This window comes from Emydura macquarii, unplaced genomic scaffold (assembly GCF_026122565.2).
Source record: "Emydura macquarii macquarii isolate MOO-44397 ecotype Brisbane River unplaced genomic scaffold, CSIRO-AGI_Emac_v2 contig_1170, whole genome shotgun sequence".
NCBI classification, from domain to species: Eukaryota; Metazoa; Chordata; order Testudines; family Chelidae; genus Emydura; species Emydura macquarii.
The window spans coordinates 116,570-131,844 of record NW_027131307.1 but is presented as its reverse complement, the minus strand read 5'-3'; the positions used below and the strand labels follow the sequence as shown (position 1 = coordinate 131,844).

At 45.1% G+C, this 15,275-nt stretch overlaps 1 protein-coding gene across 6 annotated transcripts in view; it reads left to right on the top strand.

Moving 5' to 3' along the window:
* The window catches only part of PHF20 (PHD finger protein 20), a 184,254-nt gene that overhangs the window by 74,086 nt on the left and 94,893 nt on the right, over positions 1 to 15,275 (top strand). For 5 of the 6 annotated variants that reach the window (XM_067546847.1, XM_067546843.1, XM_067546844.1 and 2 more), the window contains 2 exons: positions 247 to 426; positions 2,761 to 2,940. In XM_067546847.1, the coding sequence (XP_067402948.1) occupies positions 247 to 426; positions 2,761 to 2,940 (360 nt within the window). The remainder of the gene's footprint in view (positions 1 to 246; positions 427 to 2,760; positions 2,941 to 15,275) is intronic. The other variant, XM_067546848.1, reaches the window with a different exon arrangement.

Sequence of the window (15,275 nt, the reverse complement as noted above, 5' to 3'; positions counted from 1 at the left end):
TCCCACCTCCATTATGTAAGATCATTGCTTAGGCATCACCAGCAATGGAATATGTGTATGGGCAATCACTCAAAGGAGAATGGGAAGTTACTTACCTGTTCAATAACTGGAGTTCTGATTATTAGAGGTAGAGGCATAAATGAGCTGCAGGTGTTAACCACATAACCAGTACCTCACTGTCAAGCTTTAATGTTCCATGATTGACAGTCTGTTACACAATGAAATTGAACTTATAATGCTTTTTAGCTCAGGAAAAGTTGAAAAACTCTCCAGACAGCAATGAAAGAGACCAAATTAGGAGACGATCTTCAAGGCTTTCCTCCAATGGTAGTCATGAGATTGTAAATACAGATGTTGTTACAACAACTGTAGCTGAAATTGGACCTTTGAAAGATCCAGCATCTAGTCCAAAGGAATCTGAGGAACGTAAGTACTTTGTTGTAATGGTATGCTCGTGGGTCATTATGAGGGAGCGTTGTTTAGTCATACGTTGTTGACTGTGTGTGTGTGTTATGTCTGTGCTGCACCAGCTTTGTGCAGGTAGCTGACACAGCAGACGTGGCTCTAACTGCCCAAGAAGACCACAGACTTGGTTCAGTAGTGAAGGTGCTCGGCCAGGTTTATTGTTGACGATGCACAGTAATAGCACCCCATAGACTTCAGGGATCCTAAGACATGTATACCTGTTATAAAGGACCAGCTCAGTGAGTGTGGGACTTTGTGCTCCCTTTTAGGCCAGACAAAGAAACCCCTTTTATACACCGATATAAACAAATTTATAGTTATCATCCTTTACCTTGTACATGTTGGTTTGATCAAAACATCTCTATCCATCAGTATCATCCTAACCTTATCCTTAGGAAGGCTCAGTGTGTTCCTATATCATCTTCAGGGAGTGTGTTTATACCATAATTCGGTATCGGGGTGTTCTGATCCTATCCTTCTGGAATGTGTTTATATGGGTGACCTGTGCCTAGCACTTCTTAGGAGTATTTGCATTTTTGCCAAGTTCATGTATCAGGTATTGAACCTGCAATCAGTCATCTGCTTTGTAACAAGGCCTGACTTTTGTTCATAGCCTGACTCTTGCTATCTTTGCTTTATATCAGCAAGGCCTGATTTTAGTTTAGGCCTTAGGCCTTACACCAGGCTCCTTAAAGCAGGCCTCGTGTCTCAGGTTTTCTCTTTCTATTACAATTATATCTAATCACTAAGATGAAGTTTAAATGACTTTCCCTTGCAAAGAAGATTGATGAAAGCTAAATATGAAATCAGTTTTATGTGCAGTTGATACATTGGAATTCACTTGAACTGGGGACAGATTGTCCAAAACCACAAAGCTAGTCACCTCTTCATAGAAGGCGATCAAGTTGGTCAGGCATGACTTGCCATTGGTGAATCCATGCTGACTGTTCCTGACCACCTTCTTTTCTTCCAAGTGCCCCAAAATGGATTCCTGGAAGACCTGCCCCATGATTTTTTCAGGGACTGAGGTGAGGCTGACCGGTCTGTAGTTCCCCAGTTCCTCCTCCTTCCCTTTTTTTGAAGATGGGCACTGTATTTCCCTTTTTTCAGTCATTCGGGACCTTCCCCAATCGCCAATTAACTCTGCACCCTCAGATGCATTGCATCCAGTCCCATGGACTTGTGTATGTCCAGACTTTCTAAATAGTCCTGAACCTGTTCTTTCAGCACTGAAGGCTGCTCACCTCCTCCCCATTCTGTGCTGCCCAGTCCAGTAGTCTGGGAGCTGACCTGGTCTGTGAAGACAGAGGCAAAAAAAGCATTGAATCTACCACTCCCCTCACCTTAGTGTAATCCACAAACTTGCTGAGGGTGCAATCCACCCCATCTTCCAGATCATTAATGAAGATGTTGAACAACACAGTCCCCAGCACCGACCACTGGGGCACTCCGCTTGTTATTGGCTCCCAACTAGATACCGAGCTTTTGATTACTACCTATTGAGCCTAATGGTCAAGCCTGCTTTCTATCCATCTTATAGTTCATTCATCCAACCAATACTTCTTTAACTTACATTCTCCCACAGTATTCTTATCAGTATCACAAGCTTTGCTGAAATCAAAGTATATCATGTCCATCGCTTTTTTTTTTTTCTCTCTAAGGTTTAAGGGATCCCTACTGGAACTGCTAGAACCCTATAGAGTATTTATTCATTTATTAATTAATGGCTGTTGCACCCTAAGAACCACCATCATAGACCAGCACCCCATTGTTAGGCACTTTACGAACACCAAACAAAATCACACTAACTGCCCTTAAAGTGCTTACATCGGTTTGGATAGATGCTTTATTCCTTTTTACAACCTTTCTCCCCCCATATTAGAACGATCTTCAAGTACTATATTTCACTCTCTCCTTTTGTAGAATCTCCACCAGATACTTAAGTTACCATCGTGTAATGAGAACTGTACTGTATAAATACCTTGATGGAGCCACTCCATTCCCTGCCTGATTTTCTCAGGAAATCCAACCTATTAAATCCTATTGGGCTTCCTGGTCTGCTGGAATCACTAGATGTGATAGTCAAACGTTAAGAGGGAAGGGAGTTGAGGTTTAGTTTCACTCATTTCTGTTATCCACCTAAGACAGAAATTGGTGAGACAAACACATCTGCTTTTGCCTTAAGTCTTTAGCATCTTGCGATGTAGAGCTGTCTTTTCCAGTACTATGGCTATCTAATGTTTGTTTTGATGTTTATTTTGCTCCCACAAACTCCTTTTTCTTTCTTTCCCCTAGTTCAGTTAGAAATTCCTGTTGAATCTGACCAAAACTCCTGTGAACAAGCATCTCAATCATCCGGAGATATATCACAGCCCACACTGCTTGATGTGAATAGCAGTTTAAAGGAAGAAAAAGTTGCGGACTGTGAACTTTCGTTTACACCTTCTGAAACCCAAGAGCAGTCTGCTGCTACAGGTTCCTATTTAGATTTAACAAATTTGAAATGTGTCACCTTCTTTGTATTTTTGTGTATTTATGATACCACTGATAATAGGCACCCTTTTTCTTTTCAAACATTTCTTCTCTGTTACGTTTACCCGAAAAAAAGGGTGGGAGGAAGCATTTCTCTGATTGCTGGATAAAGGAAAAATATGTGCTTTGAGTTCTGATGCTCTGAATTTTGCTATTACATGTTTAAGTTTTAAATTCTGAACAATTTTCTGCAAACACCGTTCTAATTTTACATTTGTAATTATTGGGTTTTAGCTATGTGAAAGGTAGGGTCACTTCAAAGTCTCTTATATCCAATAACCATACGATCATGATTAATATATTTGTGTTTTGTGATCCCAGATTAGATTAAACTGACCTTTAAAGCAATATTAATTTCTTCCATATATTCCTCTCCCCCCCTCCCCTTTTGTTATCACTGCAAGGAAGCGGTAAGGTTGTTGGGCTATCCTAACTGCATTTCCACACTGTAATATGTTTTGATTTCCTTAAACTAACCTTAACTTTGAATTTTCTGCAGTTATAATTCTTTTTTGTGAGGATAATTGCACAGCTTTTCAATGTTTCTTTACCTTAAACATAATAGTATGTACTTTCAATCTTAACTCCATTTTAACTCCATTAGTTGTTGTCTGGGAGTTTCCTTGTTTTATATTTTATAATTGTTAGACTTTTCATACATAAACTGTAAACTATAGGCCCCAAGACAATGTCATCCTGTAAAATTTTCAGTTATTTGATATGCAATTTTAAAAATGAACTTTTAGGCCTGTTAGATCCATTCATTCCTGTTGAGAGCAATGGTAGATCATGTCCATTTTGAAAGAGAACAATTTTTATTGTGTGTCCCTGAAGAAGACTAGTAATCTTCAGCCTTTGACAAGCTTTCGATTACAAATAATAATGGAAGGGAAAAATCCTACCTGTCACACCAGATCCACTCAATGTGCCAATCCACTCTGTGCCAATGTTTATATTGATAGATGACAATACAATAGAATTTATAAATCCTGAATGATCTCATTTGATGCAGAATATTCAATTTCTTCTTCGAGTAGTGACTCTCTGGGTTCTGTATGTGTGTCTGCATCTCTGCACTGCTGATCAGAGAACTTTGGTAGCAGTGTCCATTGTGCCTGCACATGCGCTGTGCCACGAGGCCATCAGTGGGCATGGGCTTAACCCTCTTCAGTTCCGTCTCAACCTCCCCTGGCTAGAGACGGAGCATTTAGTAGTCGTTAGCAGATGAACTTCTCTTTCAAGTGTTAATCTTTACTTTGCAAACTTCCCAGTTTGTTTTTTTTATCTTTTTATTTGGCTGTGCCATTTTAAAAAAAAGAAAATCAAAAGAATAGACTTTGTTATACATCGACCCCAGCAGAGAGGAACCCCCTAGACAAAGGTATGCCCAACTATCCAAGCTTCAAGTGTCGCATTTGCAGTGAGGCTCTCCCAGTCACAGACAAACACTCTCAGTGCATTTGCTGTCTCGGTGAAGGCCACAATAAAAGCAAGTAATCCCTCTGCCAACAGCTCTGACTGAGATCTCGCAAAGACAGAGAGCTTCGCCAGAAGATCATCTTTATGGAGGTGGGCTCTCCAACCCCAGCCCTTGGGTGGGCATGAGTCTTCACCACCTCCTTCTACATCAAAGGATAGCGGGTCTAAAAGGTGGTCAGGGGACTCCTCTCATAAGTTAAAGAAGAGAGCTGGTAGCGCCATCAGTGAGCCCAGAGATAAAAGAAAGCTATCTCCAACGTACTTGTTATCCTCGGCACCGCCAGCACTGAGACAGTACGATGCCTAGGCCTTCAGCACCACAGAGAAGCCCACAGACTCTTAGGGCCCAGGCAGCGAAGTCACGGCACGCAAGCTAAAAGGGCGGACAACCTAAGACATTCCCAGTACACAATGCATTATTGGTACCACCAGCGACACTGGCTGGCATATTCGGCACAGGAGAGGTCGGCAGGGGAAGATACCGATCACCAGCACTCCCGCTGACGTTGGGTGATGAAGACCAGCTGGTGCTGGAGAATCCACCTGTACGCACCTCGGTACTAGGATTCTTGAACCGTGTTGTAGTTGTTCTAGACACAGTTCCTTGCTGCCGTACCTGGCCCTGCTGCTGTCAAGTGAGGGTTTGGAGAGTGAGCCAGATGAGGCCTCCATGTACTCCTTCCAGGCTCCATACGGGACCCGTTACCAATAAGGTGTGGGAATGTATCGCCAGGTGGTACCTCCACCAGACCCTATGTCACCGCTTTGGCATTGGCAACTAGCTTTGGGAGCACCAAGTGTGGCCCAAGATCTCTCCTCCCCCTCCCCCCATCCTCCTGACATGCTCCCTTGGTAGCAGCATTGAGAGCCTCAATCCAAGACATGGAGGAGCAAGAAGAGATCCAGAGGAAGAGGCTGTACTTAAGGCCATATCCTCCTCATCTCTGTACGACGCAGTTATGCCATCACCACCATTTATGCTGGATGACTTCAGACAGTTTCAGGAGCTGGCAAAAAGGGTAGCTGATGCCCTTCACATACCTGTTGAGGAAGTTAAGGATGTTCACCATGAACTGATAGACATTTTGTATGCCTCAGCTACCTCCAAAATCACTTTACTGGGTAATCAAGCCATTTTAGACATGGCCAAGATAATATGGTAAACCCCTGGCCTCAGTAGCTCCGACTTGCAAGCGAGCAGACGGCATATTATGTTCCCGCTAAGAACTCAGCATTCCTTTTTAAGCACTCACCACCCAGCTCCCTTGCTGTCGATGCGGTTAATTCCCGAGAAAGGCAACACTATGCATGAAATACACCATATGACGGATTGGAAGTGCCTGGACCTCTTTGGTAGAAAGGTATATTTGTTGGGTCTGTGTGCAGTTTTGGATCGGAAACTACCAGGCACTACTGTCAAAATATGACTACACAAACTATAGTAAACTCAGTGACTGTATTGAGAAACTGCCAGAAGCCTCTCGGGACACTTTTAAAGCCATCCTCCAAGAGGGACAGTTAGTGGCAAAGACGGCCCTACAATCAGCCTTAGATGCAGACAATACAGAGGCCAGGACAGTATCCCTGGAGATGGTGATGAGGCAGGCGTCATGGCTCCAGCTATTGGGATTCCTGAAGAAAGTGCAGACCACAGTTGAGGATATTCCTTTTGAAGATATAAATCTCTTCGCGGAGAAGACCGACGGGTCGCTACACTCCTGAAAGGACTCCAGGGCAACTCTCAGGTCTCTGGGCATCAATACACCAGGACAAAAGAGACGTTTTAGTGGTCAATATCAACAGAGACCATACCTGGCCCAATTTACGCGTCAGCACAATTAATTGCCTCACAGAAAGAGAAATAAATTCTCTCTAGATGCAAGTCTTCTGAGCCACATCCCTCTATCCAGGCACCTACTCAGAGGCACTTGTGACAGGCAGGTCGAGGCGCCGCAAGACCACTCCCAACTGCCATATACCTTGTTTGGCCACTGTTTGGCAGCGTTCCACAGTGCCTAGGAGCATATAACCACAGACAGATGGGTCCTGGAAATCGTCAAGTTTTGTTACTCAACCCATGTCACTTCAAAGTGACAATTAAAAAAAAAAAAAAAAAATTAAGTGCTTATGTGCAAATGCTAGAAGTCTAAATGCTAGAAGTCTAAATACTAAAATGGGTGAACTTGAGTGCCTTGTATTAAATGAGGATATTCATATAATAGGTATCACATCAACTTGGTAGAATGAGGCTAATCAATGGGACATGGTAACACCAGGGTACAAAATATATCGGAAGGACAGAATAGGTTGTTCTGGGGAGCAATAGCACTATATGTGAAAGAAAGCATAGAGTCAAATAAAATAAAAACCTTAAATGAACCAAACTGTGCCATAGAATCTCTATGGATAGTAATTCCATGCTTGAATAATAATATAGTAGTAAGAATATACTACTGATCAAGATGGTGATAGTGACAGTGAAATGCTCAGGGAGGTTAGAGAGGCTATAAAAATAAAAAACTCAATAATAAGGGGGGATTTCAATTATCCCCATATTGACTGGGTACATGTCACCTCAGGACAGAATGCAGAAATAGTTTCTTGGCACCTTAAATTACTGCTTCTTGGAGCAGCTAGTCCTGGAACCCACAAGAGGAGAGGCAATTTCACTTAGTCCTAAGTGGAGCATAGGATCTGTTCCAAGAGGTGAATATAGCTGAACCGCTTGGTAATAGTGACCATAACATAATAAAATTTAACATCTCTGAGGGAGTGGAGGGGGGAACCGAAGCAGCCCACCATGGTAGCATTTAATTTCAGAGAGGGGAACTACACAAAAATGAGGAAGTTAGTTTAACAGAAGTTAAAAGGTACAATGCCAAAAGTGATATCCCTGCAAGCTGCATAGAAACTTTTTAGACACCATAATTGAGTCTCAATTTAAATGTATACCCTAAATTAAAAAACATAGCGGACCAAAAATGTACAACTATGTCTAAACAACAAAGTAAAAGAAGCAGTTAGAGGCAAAAAGACATCCTTTAAAAAGTGAAAGTTGAATCCTATTGAGGAAAATAAAAAGAAGCATAAACTCTGGTGTAAAACTATAATTTGAAAGGCCAAAAAAGAATTTGAAGAACAGCTATCCTAAGACTTAAAGTAACAACAAAAAGGGTTTTTAAGTACATAAGAAGCAGGAGACCTGCTAAACAACCAGAGGGGCCACTAGAGGATCAAGATGCTAAAGAAGTACTCAAGGAAGATAAGGGTATTGTGGAGAAACTAAATGAATTCTTTGCATCAGTCTTCACAGCTAAGGATGTGAGGGAGATTCCCAAATGTGAGCCATTCTTTTTAGGTGATAGATCTGAAGAACTGTCCCAGATTGTGGTGTCATTAGAGGAGGTTTTGGAACTAATTGATAAACAGTAATAAATCACCAGGACCAGATAGTATCCACCCAAGAGTTCTGAAGGAACTCAAATGTGAAATTGCAGAACTACTAACTGCGGTATGTAAACTATTATTTAAATCAGCTTCTGTACCAGATGACTGGAGGATAGCTAATGTGACACCATTTTTTAAAAAAGGCTCCAGAGGTGATCCTGGCAATTACAGGCCAGTAAGTCTAACTTCAGTATCAGGCAAATTGGTTGAAACTATAGTAAAGAACAGAATGATCAGAGACAGAGATGAATATGATCTACTGGGGAAGAGTCAACATGGTTAATGTAAAGAGAAATCATGCCTCACCAATCTACTAGAATTCTTTGAGGGGATCAACAAGCATGTGGATAAGGGTAATCCAGTGGATATAGTGTACTTAGATTTTCAGAAAGCCTTTGACAGGGTCCCTTACCAAGGCTCTTAAGCAAAGAAAGCGGTCATGGAATAAGCGAGAAGGTCCTCTCTTAGATCAGTAACTGGTTAAAAAGTAGGAAACAAAGGGTAGGAATAAATGGTCCAAGGTCCAATGGTCCAAAGGGTAGGAATAAATTGGAGAGAGGTAAATAGTGGTGTCTCCCAGGGGTTTGTACTGGGACCAGTACTGTTCAACTTATTCATACATGATCTGCAAAAAAGGGGAAACCAGTGAGGTGGCAAAATTTGCAGATGATACAAAACTATTCAAGATAGTTAAGTCCAAAGGATAGTGAGAAGAATTACAAAGGGATCTCGCAAAACTGGGTGATTGGGCAACAAAATGACAGATAAAATTCAATGTTGATAAATGCACATTAGAAAACATAATCCCAACTATACAAAGAAAATGATGGGGTCTAAATTAGCTGTTACCACTCAAGAAAGATCTTGGAGTCATTGTGGACAATTCTCTGAAAACATCCACTCAGTGTGCAGCGACAGTCAAAAAAGCTAACAAAATGTTGGGAATCATTGGGAAAGAGATAGATAATAAGACAGAAAACATCATACTGCCTCTTTATAAATCCATGGTACACCCACATCTTGAATTCTGTGTGCAGATCTGAATGCCCCATCTCAAAAAAGAAATATTGGAATTGGAAAAGGTATGGAAAAGGACAACTAGAATGATTAGGGGTATGGAAAAGCTTGATTAGTCTTGTTATTACCAGCTCACAGATGCTTTCTGAGGTTCACACTAGGAAACGAACACTATTAGAACAGAGATTAGTAAAATGGGGGCTTTTCAGCTTGAAAAAGAGATGACTAAGGGTGGATATGATAGAGGTCTATAAAATCATGACGGGTATGGAGAAAGTAAATAAGGAAGTGTTATTTACTCCTCCTCATAACACAAGAACTAGGGAGTCACCAAATGAAATTAATAGGCAGCAGGTTTAAAATGAACAAAAGGAAATATTTCTTCACACAAGGCACGGTAAACCTGTGGAACTCCTTGCCAAGACTATAATGGGATTCCAAAAAGAACTAGATAAGTTCATGGAGGATAGGTCCATCAATGGCTATTAGCCAGGATAGGCAGGGATTGCTGTTTCCCAGGGTCTGGGAATGGTCAATGGGATGGATCACTTGATGACTACCTGTTCTATTAATTCCTTCTGAAGCACCTCACATTGGCCACTGTTGGAAGACAGGATACTGGGCTAGATGAACGATTGGTCTGGCCCAGAATGGCCGGTATTATGTTTCCTAACCCCTCCACATTCCCCTTCCCCATCCCTCTTCAGGGACCCTTCTCACAAGAGTCTGCTAAGGCAGGAGATACATAGCCTTCTCCAACTATGAGCCATAGAACTAGTACCTCAACGTCTCTGAGACACAGGGTTCTTCTCTCGCTATTTCCTAATGCCCAAAAGGAAGGGAGGTTGGAGACTGATCTTGAACTTCAGAATTCTCAACAAGTTTATCAAAGCTCAAAAATTCAGGACAGTTATCTTGTCGATGATCATTCCCTCATTGGAACAGGGTGACTGGTTTTCAGCCCTTGAACTACAGGATGCCTATTTCCATGTCTTGATATTACCAGCTCACAGATGCTTTCTGAGGTTCACACTAGGAAACGAACACTGTCAGTGCAGAGTGCTGCCCTTCCAGCTGTCATTGGCCCGAAGGGTGTTCTTCAGGCTCCTCTCAGTTGTAGCCGCCCGCCTATGTTCTTGAGGGATTATGATGTATCCCTATTTGGACGACTGCCTATTCAGTGCCCAATCGCTACGTGAGGCATACCGAGATACTGAAGACGGGTATGTGTGCTCACAAAACTAGATCTCCAAATCAGTGTCCAGAAGTCGACCCTGCTACTCATCCAGTGCCTGAAGTTCATAGCGGCTGACCTTCTTTCTCTGCAGGCCAAGGCCTTTCTTCTGCAGGACAGGTTCCTTTCCTTGGTATCGCTTATAGACACAGCTCAACACAGCTCTCAAGTGTCAGCCAGAATCTGTCTCCAAATCCTGGCGCATATGGCACCCAGCACCATGGTGGTCCTGTATGCTAGGCTCTATGTCTCATGCCTACAAATGTAGTTCAGCTCGTGCAAACCAGAAAGGGACAAGTCTGCAAAAACCATTGTCACTGCCGCGCGCCTGCTCACCTCATCCCCATTCTGTGTTGCCCAGAGCAGTAGTTTGGTAACTGACCATGTCTGTGAAGACAGAGACGAAAAAATGCATTGAGTACGTTAGCTTTTTCCGTATCTTCTGTCACTAGGGTGTCTCCCCATTCAGTAAGGGGCCCACATTTTCCCTAACCTTTTTTTTTTGTTGCTAACATACCCGTAGAAACTCTTATTTTTACCCTTCATGTCCCTTGCTATCTGCAACTCCAGTTGTGCTTTGGCCTTCCTGATTTCCCTCCTGCATGCTCGAGCAGTATTTTTGTACTCCTCCCTAATCATCTGACCAAACTTCCACTTCTTGTAAGCCTTCTTTTTGTGTTTTAGCTCACTGAATATTTCTCTGTTAAGCCAAGCTGGTCACCTGCCATATTTGCTATTCTTTCCGCACATCAGGATGGTTTGTTCCTGCACCCTCAATAAGGTTTTTTTAAAATACAGCCAGCTCTTTGACTCCTTTCCACCTCATCTTAGTTTCCCAGGCGATCCTGCCAATCAGTTTTCTGTGGGATTTAGTCTACTTTTCTGAAGTCCAGGGTCCATATTCTGCTGCTCTCCTTTCTTCCTGTCATCAGGATCCTGAACTCTACCACCTCATGGTCACTGCTGCCCAGGTTGCCACCCACTTCTACTTCACTACTAATACTTCCCTGTTTGTGAGCAGTAAGTCAAGAGGAGCATGGCCCCTAGTAGGTTCCTCCAGCACTTACACCAGGAAGTTGTCCGCGGTACTCTCCAAAAACTTCCTGGATTGTCTGTGCACTGCTGTATTGTTATCCCAGCAGATGTCAGGGTGATTGAAGTCCCTCATGAGAACCATGGCCTATGATCTGGAAACTTTCGTTAGTTGTCTTAAGAAAGCCTCATCTACTTCATCCTCCTCGTCTGATGGTCTATAACAGATGCCCATCACAATATCACCCTTGTTGCTCTCGCCTCTAAACTTAACCCAGAGACTCTTGACAGGCTTTTCTTCAGTTTCTTATTGGAGCTCTGAGTAGTCATATTGTTCTCTTACATACAGTGCAACTCCTCCACCTTTTTCCCCCTGCTTGTTCTTCCTGAACAGTTTATACCCATCCATCTTGTGCTGACTCTGTCAGTCTATTCCTGTCTCTCAAACGAGTTGTATTTGTGGAGATGAAAGCAAAAAGAGGTTCTTCATTTACTTTTAAAGCTGAATTGATTCATTCCACGAATAAATCATCCAAATACCTCAAATGACCCAATGGGAAAGTCTCTTAAGTTATTTGTGTTTGAGAGTTCAGCTTGGATACCTCACTGAGCAACCATGTTTTCAGACTGCTTTTAGTGTTGTGAGCACACTCTTAAATCCTAGAAATTAGAGATCGAAATGATCTACCATCTCATGAAAACGCAGCACTGTTCCCTATTATTTTCATCTGTTGTTTGTACAGCTTATTTCTTGTGTCCCAAGGAATAGAATTTCCATCTCTTCATTTTGGGAAAATATTCTAAAGTCAAATAGACTGACTTGCTTTCATTCTTATCCTTGTCTGTGTGTGGTGTTGGTGCTGCATGCTCAGCTCTGGGATTGCTCTGTAGTGTGCATACAACACATTAAAAAATGTGTATGTGACTTAAACTTTAATAATAACTTTTAAACATAAAGCTGTTTAAAAATTGGTGTCTTATCAGTTACCTACCAAGAATTGAGTTCATTTGGTCTTTGATCTTGACAATTGATGCAGCCACAGCCATCTAAAATAGTGCTTCTCAACCTATATGCCATTGTGGGTTGCATATTCAGCTCTCTGTCTTATGTGGGCCGCATCCACACGATATATATGCTACTTGTTTGGCCGTGAGGATGTCACATGGGCCACAACTGTGTGCTGATTGGCCATGGGTTGAGAACCACTGATCTAAAACATGATAAACTGCACTGTTAAGTATTGCTAAGTAATCCAAAATGTGCATCTCTTGTAATACTTATGATGATCTATTATGTTTAATACGGACAAAATACTGCTTTATGAAACTTAAATTTTAAATTCTCTCTTCGAGTGATTGCTCATATCCATTCCAGTATAGGTGTGTGCGCGCCCCGTGCACAGATTCCTGGAACTTTTTTCCCTTAGCAAGCCCCATAGGGTCGGCTCAGGCGCCCTCTGGAGTACCGCGCTCATGCCGTGGTACATAGGGTGCTGCTGACCCTGCAGCCCCTCAGTTCCTTCTTTCCGCCTGTGACGGTCACACGGAATGTCTGCCTCTTGCATTCAAACGTAAGTAGCATTCCTTAGTGTTAGCCTTTATTGTTAGAGTTTTTTGTCTTGAATAGAATAGTTAACAGTTAGTTAAAGGTAGCTAGTGCCCTTAGGGGCCAGAGCGGAGCCATGCCTGGCTCCACAGGCTTTAAAGCCTGCACTCAATGTGCAAAAGCCTTTCCTGTCAGCGACCCTCATGATCGTTGCCTCCGATGCCTTGGGGAGCAACACAGGAAAGAGAAATGTAAAATTTGCAGGTCCTTTAAACCGAGGACCCAAAAGGAGAGGGACGCCCGGTTAAAGGCGATCCTCATGGAGTCCGCGCTTCGGCCGGACTCCGAACCGTCGCGCTCCCCGACGGCACCGAGCGTTTCCTCGGTGCAGAGCGCTCCGCCGGCACCGACATCACCGGCATCGAGTGCATCGGCACCAACGAAGAAGAAGCGGCGCGAGGCCGCGCACATGGACTCCCTCCTACTACTGGGAAAGCAGAGGGCCCGACAGGAGATGCCCCAGCCACGTGCCACGGAGAGTACTCCGGCACCGGCATCTCCTCGCAGAGAGCCTCCCCCGACTCCTGGGGGTGGGGGAGCACCTCTGCAGGGGCCGTCGACACTGGAGGCTTTCGCTGCGGCTCGCGCCCTTATGGGTCTGACTACGCCTCCGTCCCCCCCTCGGCCAAGGGTTCCAGGACCGGTGTCTCAGGGTAAACCCGCGTTGGGTTACCCTGGTGGGTGGAGGAGACAGGAGTCGAGGTCTCCCCCCAGACGGCCAGGGAGGGTAGAGAGTGCGGGCTCCCCTCCCAGCTCCGACTCCCAGTCGTCGAGCTTCGCGGCACCGAGGGCGGTCCAGGGAAAAACGCTCGAGGCGAAGGCAATACAGTTCCGCCTCGAGTGGGGACCTGAGTATGGACTTTGGCACTCCGGTGCGGAGCCTGACTAGACATCGTTCCCCTGCACCGACTGCCCCGATGCAGACCAGTCTGCCTCCCGCGGCACCGAGACTCATGGCGGCATCGAGAGCCTTGGCACCATTGGCACCGCCGGCACCGTTTGCACCGCCTCCCCCGTCGACACTGCCTGTTGCGGCACTGTCTGTCTCGGCACTGAGCCCAGTGGCACCGACCGTCTTGGCACCAAGCGCCACGGCGCCGACGTCACCGTTCCCGATCTAGGTCTGGGAAGTACCACTGCAAGTCGTCTAGGGGGAGGGGCCGTGACAGCTACAGCTCTTCCAGCAACTCCTCCCCTCACAGGCACCGCAGATGCCGGCACCAAAGATCCTCTTCATCTAGGAGCCGCTCCCCTTCCAGAGCTCATAAGCACAGGCGGAGTGGCTCGGGCTCTAAAGGGGGAAGGATGGAGCTAAGTCAGCAGGCTCCTGCACCAGCACCTGCATGGCCCCAGGGCCCCTGGCAATGGCCATATTGGGGGCCGTGGGGTACTCAGATGGGGCCAGGGACCACTTCTGTTCATACTTCGGTGGCCCCACCACTGGCCCCCACAATAGACCCACAGGAGGGTCACCCCTCTGAGGAGGGGTCTGACCCAGAGGAAGGGCCTTCCACAGGACCCATTCCACAATCTTCCTCCTCTCCAGATTAGACGGCGGCCAGAGACACTAGGGCCCCCCTCTTTGATTTCAGGGGCCACCAGGACCTTCTGAGGAGGGTGCCTGATAATCTCGGTCTGGAGATTAAGGAGATGTCAGAGGAGGAGGATCCTTTATTTGGTGTTTCAGACACAACAGGCCCATCACGCTTGGCACTGCCTGTTCATGAGAGGGTCATGAAAATCGCAAAAACCCTCTGGCAAACTCCCTCCTCAGTAGCTCCCACCTCGAAAGGGGCTGAAAGGAAGTACTATGTTCCAAAGGAGGGGTTTGAATTCTTGTATACTCATCCCGCTCCAGGTTCACTTATAGTGGATGCAGTGAACCAGCGGGACCGTCAGGGTGGTCAGGGTAACACTCCTAAAGACAAGAACAGCAAAAAGCTGGACCTTTTTGGGCGCAAGATGTATTCCACTGTGGCCCTACAACTGAGGGTAGCCATTCACCAGGCCCTCATGGGAAAATACAATTTAAACCTCTGGTCCTCGTTACAGAGGTTCTCCTCGGGGCTGCCCCCCGACCAGGCCACGGACTTCGCCACGGTAGTACAGGAGGGAGTGGCGGTGGCTAGGCCGGCTCTGCAGTCCACCAGTGATGCAGCGGATACAGCCAGCAGGGCGATCGCTTCGGCCATTGTCATGCGCTGCTGCTCTTGGCTCCAAGCCTCAGGTTTGTCCCAGGAGGTCCAACAATCCATTCAGGACCTTCCTTTTGACTATTCCGGCCTCTTTTCGGAGAGGACCGATGAAAAGCTACACGCTTTAAAGGACTCTCGGGCCACCCTGAGATCCCTTGGACTTTATACACCTCAGACCTCGAGGCGCCAGAACCGGCCCTAGGCACAGAGGCAGCAGCAACCTCCACTGAGGCTGCCCCCTAGACCTACTCAGCCCAGGAGGGGTAGG